At 51.8% G+C, this 17,780-nt stretch overlaps 1 protein-coding gene across 4 annotated transcripts in view; it reads right to left on the reverse strand.

The window, feature by feature from the left end:
* The window catches only part of GPC3 (glypican 3), a 148,945-nt gene extending 143,334 nt beyond the window's left edge, over nt 1-5,611 (reverse strand). For 3 of the 4 annotated variants that reach the window (XM_083796866.1, XM_083796867.1, XM_083796868.1), the window contains exon 1: nt 5,300-5,611. In XM_083796866.1, the coding sequence (XP_083652992.1) occupies nt 5,300-5,483 (184 nt within the window). In that variant the 5' untranslated portion in view covers nt 5,484-5,611. The remainder of the gene's footprint in view (nt 1-5,299) is intronic. The other variant, XM_083796865.1, reaches the window with a different exon arrangement.
* Between the last annotated feature and the right edge of the window lie 12,169 nt (nt 5,612-17,780).

The following is a 17,780-nucleotide window of genomic DNA, read 5'->3' on the forward strand; positions in this document are numbered from 1 at the left end:
AACAGGTCAATACAGGCAGGACAGGCTCTTATTAGCCACGAGGGACAAGGCCCCTTTTGGTGCAAAGCACTGCTACAGAAGGCCCGAGAAGGGGGGCCAGGCTCCATCCAGCACCTGTTTCTGTATACGGCTTTCCCAGACACAGAGCAGGCCAACAGCCCTGTTTGTGAGTCCCAACAGCAAGGATGGGAATCTCTGACGCCCGGGAGCCACCCGCACAGCCTCTGACCCCAGCCGAGACGTCAGCGAAACGGGAACGGTGCTTTTCGACCTCAGGTAAGCTTGGGTTTCATTCGTGCCGCTGCTTGGGGGAGCCTTTTCCGCCCTCGTGCTGCTGCAGCAGCACCACCCAAGAGCCCCAGGCCCCACATCCCACCCGCGGGAGCTGCGAGACCCCGCACGCCCCTGACACACAGCACCGGGGCCCACGTGGAGCCTCCGACGCCTGGAAGCTCGCTGCAAGCTCGAGAATCAGACTCTGGGATGAATTAAACCGCCCCACGTTTCTGGCTCCGTAAAGGCGATGGAAAAGATCCTGCGAGTCATCAAACCCTACCCCTGCCTCCCAATCCACCCCCTCCAGCACTTTATCTAACTCAAGCGCCTCCCGTGATAGCTCTGACTTGCGATAGCTAAGCCCATTCCACTGCTTAATGGCCCTTACTGTTAAGATTGTTTTTATCTCCCAACCTACACACACCCCTTTTTCTGTAAGTTTCAAGCCATTACACCTCGTAATTCCAGACTCAGCCCTTGCAAATGACCTCCTCTGTTTGCTATAGATCATTACAATTTCATTTTTGGAAAGAAAACGCCTCACGAGTTACTCCAACACTTTAACAAACCGCATTTGGACGCCCACATGCCAGTCTTCGCAAGCCCAGGGACACTGATGCAACGCTACGCCCAGGAGCCTCTGAAATACAGCTGCCGTGGGTGAGAAGAGCAGGATGCGGCCCCTTCCACGAGCACAGCACAGACACAAGGCACTGTTACGGCACCGTACCATTTATGCCATCTTGGGGAGCAGCAGTGTAAGTGCTCCGGTAATTTTGCGTACGTTCCTAGCTGCCAGAACTAATCTCTCTACCGCGGCGGTCATTTCGGGAGCACCCCGAATCTTCCCCCCTCCTTCTGGGGCAGGGAGTTTTAGCCGAGGAACGGGTAGCGGCAAATTTCAAGCGCTAAACTGCGGACCAAAGTCGAACGATTCCCACAGATAGGTGGTTAGTACAGCAGAAGCGAAAAATAATTTCAGTGAATTACACGTCAAAAAAAGCACAGAGATCATCCACAGGCAGCTTCGAGCTCCTTAGCGAGGCTGAGGGATTGTATTTTGATTTTAAGCAGCCCAGGATAACTCCAGCCCTGTCACCAGATACCAGCAGACAAGCCGTGCATTTCCCTGGGGCGCACGAGCCTACCAGATCCAACAGAAGCTTAAATCAGATCAACATTCCCACAAAACATACCCCAGGCATTGCCAAAATAAGATCGTGCCCCTGGTTAACATTACATTACTGCAGCCTGCCCGCGCGACGGGAGGGGTGCTACCGCTCATGTTCTGCAGGCTGGAAACATCGGAGGGCTTCATCCCACCCCTTTGTTCATATTTCCTATAGGAAAGCTGCTGCTTTCGGCTAGTTTTCTTTCCCTAATTGTTTCACAACCAGCAGCATGTTTTAAAGAGATGAAAGCAGCGATTCGATCTTTAAATGCAGTGGGTTTTCCCCCAGCTGTTTCAAGACTTTTTGTTAATTATTATTAAAAACTTTCTTTTAAGTTATGCCACTTCGTAATCAAGCATCTGTCACTTGTTTTTAATGCTCATCGTTGAGGAGGGAAGGAAACGTGGCTGTTCAGAACCCAGATTAACTGCTGATCTTTTTAAAACCTAATTAAAGAGATATAAATTATAAAACAACCTTGCTCAATAGGTGATTAAAGTTGGAACAGTACGGGCACTACATGGGATATTTATTACTACTTGATTATCCTTTATCTTCTGCTCCGTCTTGCCTTTCACGACTGGATTCTTTCTGAAGTCTTGCAAAGTCGGCCAGAAAACTGCCACGCAAATACAACCGCTCCGTAACACCACATCATTTAAAAGAGGTTATAAAGAAACGAGAGAGCTTGTGCCATGTAAGAGTTTCCTCTCAACAGATGTAAAAAAATGTATCAACGACACGCCTCAAAAATACGGCGTTAATTGGTGGGTAGCCACTCACCATCCACATTTATTACAGTCACACGCACACATGCTACAGCCATTCCAAAGGCTCTGAAGAACACGATTCAGGATGTTATAATTAACCCCTGGAAAAAAAATATAATAATGATCTCACTATAAAATCACTGCCTGAGGAGGTTACTACATTTTAGGGTTCTGCTCCTGCTCTCTTAACTATCAAGAGAGCAACTTGCAGGCCTGAAATAATTAGGAACAGAAAACTCAATTATCTAGTAAACTAAGATCTTAAACTACCACGCTAAGCTGAACAGAAAGGCTGCACGGGGAGGAGGACCATTAGTCCCACTCCGGAAAAGCAGAATGGAAGAGGAGTACAAAGGGAGGCAGCTCACAAGCAAAGGTACGCTGCAGCCAACGGGGAGAGCTGGGATTTGTATTTTTCAGGTTGAAAAATCCCTAGGCACAAAACAACTGCCAAAAAAAAGGAAAAAGGAAGGAGAAAGGGCTCTGCAGTAAGAAGGCTCTATGTGCACAGGACATTATCCTCTTAAGGGAGGAAGTAACCCACTTGCACCAGTCTGGTTATCCAGAGTGTCACCAGGAACACAAAGCAATCTGAACAGCAAACATGAGAGAAGAAACAGACCAGGAAAAAATGGAAATTCAAGTTGTTATTTCTACATGAGAAATTATGCAGGAAAAGACAAAAGGAAGAAGAAAACAAAGACAGGCAGTGTAAGAAAAGAGAATTTAGCTATTATTGAACGTGAACAGCCGAGGCGGCTATCCCGGCGCAGAACCGCACGCTGGCTCACGGGCTGGCATGAAGTCTCAGCTGCAGAAAAGCCTATAAAAAGCACTCTCCCGTCACCCTGCCTTCGCTGCCCTCCAGCATAAGACGTCTCACGGAGCTCGAGCCGAGCTGCTGGCATGAAACACATCCTCCCACCCCTCCGAGGAGCCAGCCACAGCTGACAGACGTCAGGTCCTGCTGCTCCCTGCCACCATGCAGGCGTGCCAAAGCGCGGTCCGGAGCTGCAAAAACCTGGACCGCTGGCTGCGGTACCAGAGGAGACCGAGTCCCTGCTCGCTGCCTAATGCACGCCTCCAGCCAGCATTTCTCCCGTAGCATTAGTACCAGTCATGAAACAGCACGACACTTCCCTTGCTTTTTTTTTTTTTTTCTTAAATTAGGAGTATCGAGCTGACACAGCTGGGCTCCCCTATGAGAGCGCTGTGCCGACGTCCCCCCCAGCCCATACACCACTGATCCAGTAAAATGAAGCCCTGTGACATTTCTCCTGCATGCGCTGCAACTCTGCTATGTTTCCTAGACTTACACCTTCAGCCACAGCTGCTCATAATGCAATACGTGGGTACTAGAAGTCATGCTTTCCTGTTTGTGTTAAAAGATAAAACAAACCCACATTTAAAATAAGTTGTTTAAACGCTCAGTTTCTCCAGGCTAATATGATCTATAGGCAAAGGCTCCCAGAATCGATTCCGCGGTGATTTGTGACTGGGAACTCCAGAACTTTTTTTAATTGACAGATGTATGAAAGAAATAAAGCACTAAACTGAAGCCTGGAAAATAGTTCTTGAGTGATGCTCCCCTATTACTGAGATTTATGCAGCTGCTACTAGGAGAAGCGAGTGCTCTGAAGTGTAATTACTACACAGAGTCATGCAAGACGGGCCAGACCCAAGGTATAAGCAAGCAGTCATTGCTTTAATTATGATCAAGTTTATGTACTTAAGCAAATGCAAAATCCACTTTCAATTTGAAATGTGGGAACTTTATCATCGTAACAAGCTGGAGGCATTCACTTGCAACACCCGCCCTGCGAGGGGACACGGAACCAGCTACCCATGGGCTCTGTGATGAGGCGAGGGGGCTCCTTTCGCCTCCCAAAGACCGGGGCAGCAGCTGGGGCTCCTAGGGAGCCTGAGCACCGCTGGAGAAGCAGGAGGCCCAGGCGAAGGCACTGCCCCTGCAACCCCGCGGCAAAGCCTGCAGCAACCCCGCGGGAGCATCCCCGGCTGCCACCCCGGCGCCTCGCCCTGTGACACCACGCTCAGGTTATCTAGGGATCAAAGCAGGCGTTCCACTGCTTCCACAGGAGCAGGGAAAAACACTTCTTTGATTACAGGCAACAGAAAGCGTCATTTTAACAGCAATAAGAGGAGCCCTGTCCCCTCCCTGCAACCACCTCATCTCGAGGTTATTTCCAGCGCTGCCTCCCTCCCTGCTGACCGGGGCCCTGCGGGATGCGGAGAGAGGAGACGCAGCTCCTGCTCCCAAGGGAGAAGTAAGGAAAGCGTCCAAACCGTGGGAAGGGGGCACGAGGACAGAGGGACAAGGGTACTGAGAGAGACATCTAAACCCTCCCTGCAGAGCCAGCAGCTGTAGGTAAGCCGAGGCATCGCTATGGATGGCAGGACTGGGGACGGGCACCCACAGACACCCCGCACAGTGCCACCCCGCAGCTCCCTTCACCTCCTGCGCTGCAGCAGGGGCTCTCACACGTCGGGGCTGCGCGGCGCCGACCGCAAGGATGCTCTTCAGCCCGTGGCTAGGAAGAGCAGCCAGTGCTGGCGGTGATCTCACCGCACCTCCCCTGCCCCTTACCTCTTCCTTCGCACCCTCCGATCCCCAGCTCCTCAGGCAGGCACCCTCCGCTGCGCAGCGAGCCGAGCCCGGCAGCAATCCGGGCAGCTCCGCACCGCGACTATCGCGACCCTCCCGCCCCGTCCGCGCACCCTGGGGACGCTGACAGCCCCCGGTCACCAAAAACGCTGAGAATCCAGTAATTTCGCTCACATCTCCGAGCGGGAGCGAGGCACGCTTGCCGGCAGCCCCGCAGGTGAGGCAGGCGCGCAGCCAGCACCCGCACGGCGCCCGGGGGAGCTCAGCACCGCGCTGGCGGCTCGGCCCCCGAGGGGGCACCGCGCAGCCCCCCGGCACGACCCGACCCGACCCGGGGTGGGAGGCAGCGCCCGCCCGCCCCGTCCAGCCCGGGGGCTGCACGGCCCCAGGAAGGGCGCAGCGGGCACCGGCGCTAGCCGAGCCGGGACGCCACGGGCAGCGGGAGGGGGGAGCCTCACCTGGCACGGGGCTCTCGGGCACCCACTTGGCTCCGGGCTGCAGCACCTGGAAGGCGGCGCGCACCGGGCGGCACGAGGCTTCCCCCGCCGCCCGCGCGACCCCCGGCGCACTGAGCAGCAACAGCAGCAACAGCAGGAGCAGCGGCAGCACCGGCAGCACCGCTCGGCCGCTGGCCGACATCATCCCGGGGCTGGCAGGGGCTGGCAGACGCCGCCGGCCGCCCCGCCGGGACCGGGCTGCAGCGCGGCGGGGCAGCGCGGAGCGGAGCTCAGCCCCGCGCGCGCCTTCGCGCGGCGCCCCGCCAGCGCCGCCGGCGGCCCCGCCCCCGCCGCGCGCCCATTGGCTCCCGCCCCGCCGCGCCCCGCGCCCATTGGCCCTCCGCTCCGCTCCTGGCGGGAGTCGCCCCGCGCGCGGCGCCGCCCCGGCGCTGATTGGCCCCGCCGCGCCCCGCACCTGCCCCGCGGGGGCCGCCGCCGGCAGCAGGCGGGCGGAGGAGCCCGGTGCCGGGCGGCAGCAGTGCCCTGGGGGCAGGGGGGTGCTGAGGAGAACCCCGAACCCCCAGCAGCGCCTGCTCGCCTGCAATGTGAAGGGAGCAAAGCGGCCGCGCGAAGCGAGCAACGGGAAAGGACAGCGTTAATTGCACGGAGCAGTTCGTCCAGGCCGCGGCCGGGCTGCTCAAGGCTGCTTCTGCAAAATAAAACTAGGAGCGAGCAAGCATAAGCAAAAGAAAATAATAATAATAATAATAAAAAAAATCTCTTTAAAATTTCCGGCGCGAATACACGATCAAATTATCGCTGATAGGTTGCCACCAGCTCTTTCTCACGCTGGAGTTTTGAAGAGGGATGAAAAATGAAAGTCCGACCTGAGCGTTTGTTCTAAGAAAACGCCTGCCAGGGAGAGATTGTTAAAATATATTATGGATGTGAGACTAATAAGCTGGAATGTGCAACGTGTCTCGTTGGTTAATGGATTGCCTGAGCCCGTTGCTGTCCACAGACTGCGCTATTTATTACAGGTTTATTGTGGCTGGTAAGCACGTCTGACAAAACTCCCATTAGCCAGGCAGCACAAAGTCCCGCTTTGCAGGAACTCCGAGGGAGGGACCCAGAAATTTCATTTTGCTCCCAGGAGCAGGTGCTCCCCGGTGCAAAGCGCGCCCGATTTCAGCAGAGCAACGTGTGTGCGCGTGCCCAGTGACACAGGTGATGATTTATCCCCCACGTGCTCTCATTTCTCCAGGTTCTTTCAATGAAATACTGCCACGCGAGCGATGCCTCGCAAGAGCTGTGCTGCTCTGGATAGTTAACATACTTTTTCTGCATCTTCTCCATTGACTCAGTGACGGATTTGCTATGTTTATGCAACAGGCTGGGTTTCGGGTACAGTACTGCTTTGGGTTAGGAATCAATTAGGCTGAAATGCAAAACACAAAGGCTGGTATTTGAAGCACTCCTTTATACGCGCTCTTGCAATCTATATTATGTTTATGGGCTGAGTAACAGTTGTCTAGAAGGCATTCAAGCATATCCTGTATTCATCTTCAAACCTGCTGTGCGTATTTCATTTAAGTACAGCAGGCTTTTACTGTTCCAGGTAAGTACACAGATATTGTCAAGCACGCCATTATAGCAAAGAATTATATACAGTGCCAAATAGGCAGCATTTAGTATCTCTGCTAAGACTAGGGAGTGCTTTGAGATTTCCAGCCAAATTAGAAAACAACATTACTGCTCTTTACTGGATCTGGCTTCACAGTGGGATCTGTCATTACCTTGACAATGACTCCCTGCAAAAATAAAGTTTATTTATCAACAAGGAGGTATATCAGAAGGGAGTTAAAGCTTGTGGAAACGTACAACAAAACCTAGTGGCAGCTTTCTTTCAGCGTCTGTTTTAGGTTGTACCCAAAGTTTGCCAACAGAAGAAAAAATCTCAAATTGTAACTAAAGTTATTCTCCAGTGCAGCAAGAGATTTTCACTCATTTTCTGCAGTTTTCTCTCTGGCACTACTGACTTTCCTTGGGGTGATAATCCCAAGAATGCAGCTGGACGGGAGTGAATCCCATTCCATCCTTTGACCCAAAATATTACCATGCTCTGTGGTCCTGAGCCCAAAGGGCACCCCACACCCCTGCAGAGGCATTCCTCAGCAGCCGACTGCAGATGCTCTCCCCACCACAAGCACTGCAATGGCCCAGAGAAAGTCCAGAGCTGTTCCCTGAGCGCTGCACAACCGCGGGACTTGTCCTTCCAACGTGTGAGGGTTTGTCCTGGAGGAGAAAGCGAGCGACTTGCTCCAAGATCAGAAGCAAAGTCACCGGGTGAGTTGGCTGCCAGCAGACGTAGTAAGAGCCAAGTCGTTGTCTCACATCCAGGATGATAATTTCCCTTGTTACAACTGCTCACACCATAAAAATTTCACTTAATCATCTACCTGCCTCAAGCCTGTAAGTAATGAGAGGCAGGATCATGTGTAGCTGATTTTATCAAATGCTCTTACGAAGCTCTCCACTGGGAAAACTCTGAATCAATTAAAACACCAAGGAGAGATGTAGGAGAGGGATCCGTACTCCCCAGCAGATGCTCGCCAGGTTCTCAGCGCACTTCCCTCGCTCTTCCCCTGCCAAAGGGATGAACAAGCTCCAGCCCCACGGCAACACAGCCGCCTGAGCCTTGCCTACAGCAGAGGAAACCACCGTGGGGCAGGGGAGAAAAGAAGAACCTGTAACATCTCTTGGCACATCTCCGTGTTTTCGGCACATACTGGGCAGCCCATGTGGGCACGCTGTGGCTGGGTTTTCTCACCTCTGCTGTGATCCCCTTGTGCTTACTCTGGCCCAGCTGCCTCGCTTGAGATCTTGAATGCCCTGCTGAAACCAAGAGCTGCAGGTGCTGGCAGCTTCTCTCTGGTAAAAATAACCCTTTCCATCTTATTCTGCACCCTGCAGAAGCTGCATTTTCAGGGGTCCATAACCATTTGTGGAGGAGGAGAAGGGAGAAGCTCTTCGTGATATAGCAGTACTCACGCGTTGTTTGATGGAAAAAAGAAAAGTGCATTTGCCACGGGGCACTGGGAGGAATGATGGATTGCCAGGCAGCAAACATCCCTCCCCTCTTTGGCAGGATATTGTATTCCTTGTACCATCCAGGTATGCTGATAGATCCGTAAAGCATTAGCCTTTCCCTCACCCCAAAAAGCAGCGGCTGATAAATCACAAGCTCGGTGGGTTTGTTGGGAGCAGATCACACAGCAGAAGCAGCGAAGCTTTCAGAGAGATGCATCACTCGAAGACGCTGCCGATGCCAATAGAGCTGTACAGCAGGAGTGCCCAGACAAATCACTTTACCTGCCCAGAAAAATGAGACTCTTCGGAGCTGGAACTTCTTTCCAGTATGTGCCAGTTTCAGTCGCACACGCATCAGAAATGCCTGCCAGAGCCATGGAAAATCTCTGCCTTCAGTCCTGGGAGTCTCCCTTATTTACAAAGAGTTTGAAAAGTCTTCTCTCCTACTGCAGGACAGAAAACTTTCTGAAACTGCAGTAGATTTTATGGGAAAAGATCCCAGCCAGAACCAGACCTTTTCACACCAGCTCTTTACCATGGATAAGGCACAGGCTTTGCAGGGGGCAGCTAGGTTCACAGCTAACCTTCCAGTTACCTAAGAATTTTGCATCCTTTGTAAAATTAAAAATGCGCAGGCACGGCAAATGTGGCTTAAAAGCCATCTCTTCTCCAGCTCTCCCAGGGCTGAGCACAGGGCACAAGAAATCACTTTAGACACAGCCCTGCAGAGGGAATGAAAGCAGACGAGATGGGAGAAAACTATTTCACCATGCACTGCTGCCTCTGCTGGGAACACAGGGCAGACACCTCTCAAGCTGATATTTTCATTTATCATCTCCCAGTGATTAGTCAGCTGAAGAGATGCCGCCAGGAGACGGCACAGAAGGGATCAGCCCAGAGCGCTCACCTATGAAAATAAAGCAGTGCCGACAATTCCCAGCCCAGGGCTGTCACGCCACGGGCAGCCTGCTCGCCGGGGGAGCTGGGCTGCAAAATTAGAGAGCACCGCTCTGCACCAGCCCTGCTGGCAGCTTTGGGACAGGCGTGGGAGGCACTCTGGATTTAATTCCAGCAAAAAGCTGCACTCCTGATTCCCCGCTCCAGCACAGGCTTAATAGCACAGAGCAAGCTCTGCCAGCAGCTGAAGCAACAGGCGATGCGACCTACAGTCCTGTTGCACCACTGCACGACTGTACAACAAGTCCCACTGCACAACACGGAGAGCACACGCTTCGAGCTGGGATTTATAGCAGAACCAACAGAAGTTATATTGGATATATAAATTGCTCCCACTCTGAAGGAGGCCACAATGTATTCAGGTGCCTTTCCAGGAACACTTTTTTCCTATGCCGAGGCACCGCAGTAAAACCTGATTTATGCCTTATTAAATTATTTTAATGCTCAATATTGTATGCAAAAATTCTGTGAAGAGATATATTAGAGGAGTATATCTCCGAGACTCATGCAGAGCCTGTCTCTGGCCACATGTTAATGAGGTATCAGAAGTATTGGGGGTGTAAGAGCAAGCGGGTGACTTTTACACCCGTTAACTCAAGAAATTTTAGGGGTGCAGCGGTCCTGTCCCTCACTGACACGGCTCAGGAATCATTTGCTGGAGCCAGTAGCTCAGCACAAGGGAAGGACAGCCCTGCCCCACACCACCAGCTGCTCCCTTCTGCTTTGTCCCTGCTCCAGCCCCACCGGTTTTGGAGGCCAGGTCCCTGTGCTTATCAGGGGCTTTTTGGCTGCATCCGTGGCTCTGTCCTTCCGGAGGTGATGCCAGCAGCAGCCACACATGAGTCCCGGTGTGCTCCTCCTGCCTGGCCAGACTGGGAGCTCAGTGCATTGGGCTTCTCGTCATTAGCATCCCCGCCTGCATCTGCGAGGACAGTAATAAATCTCAGAGTGCTTTGCCATTAAGATTGCATCCTTCTCACGCAAGCCAAATAATCTAATAAGACAAAGCAAGATTTAGCACTTGCCTGTTTGAAGGCATTTTCCAAACATCAACTAATTATCCTGCTGGACACTCAGACACGTTTCAGAGGAAGCTTCGCCCTCTGTAGAGGAGGACAGCAGAAGGGATTTTTTTAAAAAGGAGCCTCACGAGGCATCCACATTTGTCTTATTTCCCATCAGTTACAGTAATGAGCCAGCTTACATAGGAAGATATATTTTGTTTTTAAATGCTAAAACATTTCTATACACAATGCACACGTATGTCAGGCCTCTCAGAGTTCTTTGAGGGTTGGGTTTCTTTCTATTATTGCCATTAAACATTAAGCAGAAATTGAGAAGCAGCAAGTGGGAAGCAGAACTAGGTTCTCCTGACTCCCCCAGTCTCCACAGACTTTCACAAAAGACTCAAACCCACACCTATGCTAAGGGTGTCTTGAGTAGAAATTCTCCTTGAATGCATGTCTCTCCTTGTGTGCACTTTTTGGGGACAGGAGGGAAATAAAGGGGGAGCGAGCTGCTGTGTTCAGTCGCCACCACTGCTCCTTCTTGCAGCTCTGGTGTCGGGCACTTCAAAGGTTTTCCCTAAACCTAGGGATTAATGCAATTAGGCTAAAACTCCACTTTCACGAAGAAGGAATAAAGCTGTTGACAAACAACTCCGGAGGGCTTGGCCAGCAATGGAGAAAGCAAATAGAAACGAGGCCCAGCTTGTTAGTGCCGGTGCTTTGGGGTGGTTAACAGCAGTCTCGTGGAGGTGTGGGGACCCAGCCAGGAGCACCTGGTGCTCCGCTGCGCAGACGCAGACCCAGAGCCCTAAGACACCGGTGAGAAGCAGCTGCTCGCACTGAGGCACCGCTCGGTGCGCATCTCCGGAGGAAACCCAGCCTAAGCGGCACTTTAGGACTTCATTTAAATCTTAGTCTAAGTGCAAGCATTTAGAAATAGAAGCGACCACGATTCAATGGGTTTGTTTTAGGAGAAACTGAATAATTTAAAAAATACATGCTTAAAGCCAAGTGAATTTTCCTCCCTGTGCCCCCCTTTCTCTTTCTGCGCCTTCTCCAAGGTCAGCGGTACATATCCTGCTGATTTTAGCGGGGTGGAGCAATCATCCTCTCAAGCATTTGTCCCAATTCATGACTTAGGCAAGAGAAATTACAGCAGGAGGGAAGATTTTAGGGAGAAAGAGGTTTGGCTGAGCTAGGAACCACTCTCACACGTGAAAACGGTTGAGCACAGGAGGCTTAGAATTTAAAAACCTCAGTGCCAAAAGAGACCAACGCACAAGAGATGTCTCTGCATCTTCCAGGGGATTAACATCCATTTAATACCACAGAGAAGCTGCATCATTTAGCAACTTCTGCCAGTTATGGAGACATTCAGGTTCATACCTTTCAACAAGCCTTTGACAACGGGGAAGCTGCAAATTCCCGCTACGTTTGCTCAGGCTGCTGCTGAAATGCCCGAAATCTCTGAGGTCCTGAGAACATGAAGATGCAACCTTCATTTCCAAATGGATTTCCACATTTATTAGATATTCCTGGTAGAAATGTATGAGTAACACAGATCCAATTAGTTCATTTAATAGTCTTGCATGATGAGATTGGCCTAACTGTCTGAGCAGAGGATTTTGCACAAATGAAAGAGCATTCCCATAAAATTGAAAATGTAATTTAGCAATTTGGAAAGAAAATCGACAATCTTTTGAGAAAACTAATAGCTTTTTACTGTGTAACATAAGCTCAACTATCTAGTGTGGGAAAAACATATAAAAGAGACAACCCTACCACTAAATGTAATAATAATAAAACCACCTCAAATTATTTCTCATTACCTCTCTTTGTTCATTTTCAGAGTCTCCAAAGAAAGGACTGCATATACTTCTGACTGACAATCTCAACGATTCCTCATACAGTTGAAACTAGCGTGCCCTCTGCAAGTTCCCACTGAAAATGAATTAATTAATTCAAAGCGTTGGGAGGGTTATCGATGCAGCCACCCAATTTCATCCCCTTGCCTACCTGCATGGAGTCATCCAGACTCAACCTGAAGACAACCTGGGATGGAGAACTGGGCTCTGCCTTCCCCATTCTTCCCCTCCGGTTCCCGCGCCCCCTGCTCTCCTTCCCCACCGGCGGGGTCCTGCCCGCATGGCCCCTGCACCTCCTGCCCTTTGCTGCTCGGGTTCCTCTCCAGAAGGTGCAGGATGCAAAGAGCAGAGCGCCCCGGCCGAAAGCACCCCCGTTGCCTTTAGGCTGCACGCACCGCAGCGCTGAGCAGCCTGAGGGCTGTGTACACCCCGCGTCCCACCTCCCCCAAATCACTCGCTAGCTTTTACTCCTCAGCCAGGGCAAGATGCTCCGAAAGACGGCTCCCCAGTGAGCACTGGAGAGCTCAGCTCTGATGAGCCGGTTTGCAGCACTGGGTATCCGAGGATGAGCGCTGCCCCCGGCACGCGCACCGGCTCGGTGATGCATGGAGCTGTTTGGCTGACCTCCCGACTGGAAGCAAAGTGCTTCAACAGCCGCTGAGAGCCACGGCTGGAGGCTAAAACCATGCAAGCAGTGAGAAGCAGTGCGGAGTGAAAAACTCTGCCAGTGTTTCTGCACGGGATTTTGGAAAGACCTGCAATTTCCTGAAAATTAATCGCATATCTGTCCTGTTTGGGTTGTTCGCAGCCCTCATCAGATCTTTCTTGAATGCTTCTTGTTTTTTTCCCCCCAGATTACAATGACAGCAGAAATCCAAAAGTTGGTCCCACAATGTGTATAATTACTTATTTCGGAGAAAGCCTCCCCATTCAGTACCCTGCTTGTACAGGTTATGTCTGCAAAGGGAATTAATTAACCTAGGCAGCTCTCTAGCACGTCCGTGAACCCACCGCAGCCCGTTTACAAACCTGCTTAGAAATGCTGGCTTTGCAGGCAGCCAGTCGGCCATAAATACAGCTGCAGATGGAATCCCTGAAAATTTAAATGGTAGTTTTGAACGAGAATAACCTGACATTTAATTCTGGGACAATAGCGAAATGTCAACATCTGTTGTGGAAGCACGGAATAATGATCAGCACCGCTTGCAGCCTTTAAGTGTGCTGCGGCACGCCGCCACACCGGGCAGCAGGAGGCACTTGGACAAAACAGCGCAGAGCTCGTGGCCTGAGGGAAAGAGAGCAGCAGGATCAGGCCCTGCTCTGGGCAGCTGCAGTTCAAGGCTAGAGAGCCCACGGCTGCAGCCAGGGCCTGCCCCACCTGCATCAGCTGGGTCACCGTCGTCTGTAACTGCATCGCCCACAGCCTGCACGGAGGAAGTCTGTAACTACCACGGAGACCTCAGACCGTCCCCTGTGACTTGCAAGAGCTTCACTGTGATATAGTCGGAACAAACCGAGGCTACCTTAGTATTTAATTGTAAGTTTGAAGTCTTTTACAAATGTGTATTCAAGGCTTTCACCTTTTGCTTCCTCCGATGACCAAGCACGCCGATTTCCATAGCCTGGTAGCTGTTGCGATCTTGGTCTGACATCTCCTAAATGAAACATCTCCCCTGTCACGGGGTATGGTGGTGGGGATGAGGCGAGACTGTACAAAAGCTGATGGGAGCAGCTGGAAACTGAGTCCCCTGCCCCTCAGCACACAGCAGGGGATGCTGGCGGGCGTCCTGAGCTTTGTTGCTCAACACCTCCACATCACAGACAGAAGCAGCCAACAGCCACCAGCGCACAGCAAATGCAGCAGCCAAAACCAGCCTGGAAACGTAGCAAGTAACGGTGCATTTTGGGCAAGACACCCGAACACCTCTGCACCACGCAGTGCTGGCCGCAGGCAGGGCCAGGTAGGTCCCTGTGTTTGCAGGACTGCACCTGGGGCTCCCCCCGTGACCCCTGCAGCAGCGAGAAGCGTCAGCTTGTCCCAGCAACAGGACGCTGGGATTGTTAAATCACCTCTTCCCCTCTTGGCTAAAAGAAGCCAAAGCACCACAGACTTGGTGCTAAGCGGGTCTTTGAGCTGCATTTTGAGCCAGGCCAAACCCTGAAGCACTCAAGGCCATCAATGTCATAGATTTTTTGATCTGAAGGAAAGTTACTGTAAGTAACCATTATGGGATGATGTTAAAAAATGGTCATTAAGCCCAGTCATCAAAGCAGTGGCACATTAGCAATGCTAGCCTGTCTGGCAGGCCATAAATACACAAATTGCCCTGGTTTTCCCCACTCCATGGTCACGCATCTACAGGTTTTAAAAAGCGATGGTCTCCTTGGAAATCCTACACTATCCTGGCGGATTCCTTTCTGCTCAGAGTCGGATCCAAAAAAGCACTAATCACAGCAGCAGACCTGACACGCAGCAGAATTGTCGGGTTTAACACATCTAAATCCCGCTAAAACAGAGCGGGGCCCTCAGGGTTCAGAAGCAGAGCAGCAGAGCCGACTCAGTCTCAGCACTTTGAGCCTTTAACCCTGGTTCCCCCAACCCAAATCCTGGCCCTGCAGAAGTCAGGGGAATTTTCTTGTTGACTTTCAGCCCTTGCATTTTGCCCTAAGGGCAGATTTCCCCTCAAAAGCTTTCCTGCACTCGCACCAACACCACACAACTCTGCAAAGAGATTTGCTGTGGATTTCCTTGGATTTGAGGCTGGTGTCAGGTCAGACCCTGGCACAGCAGCAGCTAAGAACCACAGGAAATCGGTGCACAGCACCCGTACGAAGAAACAGTGGAAATGTCACTCTTGTACCATAAACCAGGAATGCTGCAGCACGGACTGCAAGCCAGGTGCTAATACCCAGGAATTCCGCTGGGTTTTGGTTTTGTTTTGTTTTGGTTTTGGTTGTGGTTTATTTTTGTTTGTTTTGTTCCGTTCTTTCTCATCCACCTAGCTTATTTCTGTGCCTGCTGGTTCATGATTACATGTTTAGCAAGGAGCCGACTCGCTGCAATAACAGCAGATTTTCAAATCAGTGTTCCATGTGATGGGGTGGCCAGGATTTTGGGGCAGAGGGAGCTTTCCTTTGAAGTGCTGTTTTAACCTCCTGCTACCAGAGTGGCCAAGAAGGGGAAGGACTTTTCTCTGCCCAGCTCCCAGCTGCCAGCACCCACTGGTGGCAAACTGCCCACAGAACAAGGTGCTGTTGGGCTGGGCCCAGTCTGGGTACCGGGACTGCCAGGGACACAGAGCAGGGCGACCTAAAAGGGATTCAAGACTTCATCTCAAGAGCTCGCAGCACCCTGCAGAACATCACTTGTTTTTCTGCCTTGTTGTTAGCAGGATAATGGTGGGACCCCCTGCCCACCTCCCTGCCCAGCGTGGCTCTGCGCTTCCACTCGTCATGCACAATGGCAAGAAAAAGGCAAGGAGAAAACAAACCTCTTCCCCTCCTGGTAGAAGCCCAGCAGTTCAGTAGCAATTACTTAAGTCCCTCTGGAAGGGAAAAAAAAAAAAAAAAAAAAACAACTTTTTTTGGAAAACACACAGAGAGAGAAGAAAGTTGCCGTCAGTCAGCACAGCACCGGCGGCTGCCCTCCTGCCCCATCGGCACCAGCATCCCCCCAGCTCCCGCGGCCTCAATCCTGGGATTTAGGCAGCTCACGTCAGGGCTCACACTGGTATAACTACGGGGAGACCCAGGCTCGAGGAGGTCAGATTAAATGAGGACGAGCGAGGACAGGGTGACCCTGCCGCTTGTTTGTTCCATCCCCTTCCCAGCTTACAGGGCACATTTCTCCCACAAAACTGCAATGGCTCAACCGGGTTGAAGACAGTAGCAAAATATTTAAACTGGTAGCCGCGGTGTTGTCCCAAACACCTCGCACAGGAGTGAGAAGTGAATTGAGAGGAAAAGGGAGCCTACCAAGGGGACAATCTGCTTGGGTTTGGAGCGAACAGCGCATGCAGCCCCACAGGGTTTGGGGAAGGACGGTTTCTCAGCAGCTGACGACTACAAGGGTTGCACTTACTAACAGACCAAAAGAAAAACCAAAACCAAACCTCTTGCAGACCTTGTTCCTGTGGCTTCACTCTGTGCTGGAGGCAGCAACGAGCTGCTTGCAAAGGGACAAATATTTCACCTTCACACCCCTATCAAGTGAAGTTTTGAAAAACCTGCGAGAGGCAGAAGATTTATTTGTACCCTTGGCAAGCAGGATACATCCCACTGAGGGAGTTTCACACTGTATCTCCTGGCTGAATCGTTCCCAAGATAACTGATAGGGACATGTGTTTTATTGCAGTCACTATGACATTTCTGGCATTTTAAAATTAATAATAACTGGTAGTCTTTTCCCTACCAGCGATCACTCCACTGCTGGGCTTGGGCTTTATCCTCCTTTCTTGTTATTCTGCCACTTCTAATAATATGTTAACAGCTATTTGCTGCTCTAACACTGAATCATGAACAGGAGGATTTCCTCAGCCCCATAAATCGCTGTCTGCCCACTCAAGCTGCCTGTGAGAGTGAAGCACGTTGTTCACGCAAGTGAGGAAGGGTTTGGAGAGGATCAGTGCGAAGGAGTTTCCTCACAGCCCCTCGTGCTTCGCCTGCCCAGGGCACTCACCACAAAGCCTCCAGCGTCTCCCTTCAGCACCCCAAGCATCCTCGCACTGGCTTTAAGGCCGTGAGTCTTAAAACCGTGCATATGATTTGCTACACTGACAAACTTCCTCGAGCAGGGGTGATTGCGATGCTTGGATTGATTTTGCACACCCAGGCACCTTCTTCCCCGCCTGCTGCAGCAGCCTGGAGCTGAGAGAGCTGAAACCCAGACGGGTGGAGGTGCCCGGCCCTCCCCAGGCAAGAGCGAAATGGGCTGGAGACGATCAGCTCTGCGAGCTGGAGAGGATTTCTCGCTGTATTTTATTTAGAAACAGCCTGCCCTCATGTGGCGAATGGAAAATGAGGAAACCGAAGATTTTGGAATAAAACTGTGCAGCGAGCGTGCTGGACAGGGGACCACGAGCACCAACCGGCCACAGGCAGCTGCCCCTTGGTGAAAGTCACAGCCCCATCACCTTCAGCACAAAGCTTTCCCTCGCTCATTTCTGTGCCTGTTTCCCCTCCTGCGCAGCACCCTTCTCTCTAACATCCCAGAAGAGCCCTTGGGTGCCCAGCACGGCACCGGGGCCATAGCACCCGTCCCATGCCCACGGCAGAGCCACAGCCCCACGGCCCCAGCCCCACAGCACCGGCCCGGGGAAGGCCGCACAGAGTCGAGGCAAACCCTCGGAAGTGGCAGAGCACCGCGGCTCCAGCACCCAAAACGGGGGAAAGCCCCATTCATGTTCAGCGTAAGGGCAGAACTTGAGGTATTTTTTTTTACCAGACACTTTTCGTAACGCTGTCCACGGGAGCGCAGACTTGGCTCAGGAAAGCAGCCACGCTCCTGTCACAGGCAGAGGCTTCTGGGCAGACTCACGGAACAGCCTTTGCTTATCATGACAGGCGATAAAAGCTTTACCCAGA

This window comes from Anser anser, assembly GCF_964211835.1.
Source record: "Anser anser genome assembly, chromosome: 13".
Lineage (NCBI taxonomy): Eukaryota > Metazoa > Chordata > Aves > Anseriformes > Anatidae > Anser > Anser anser.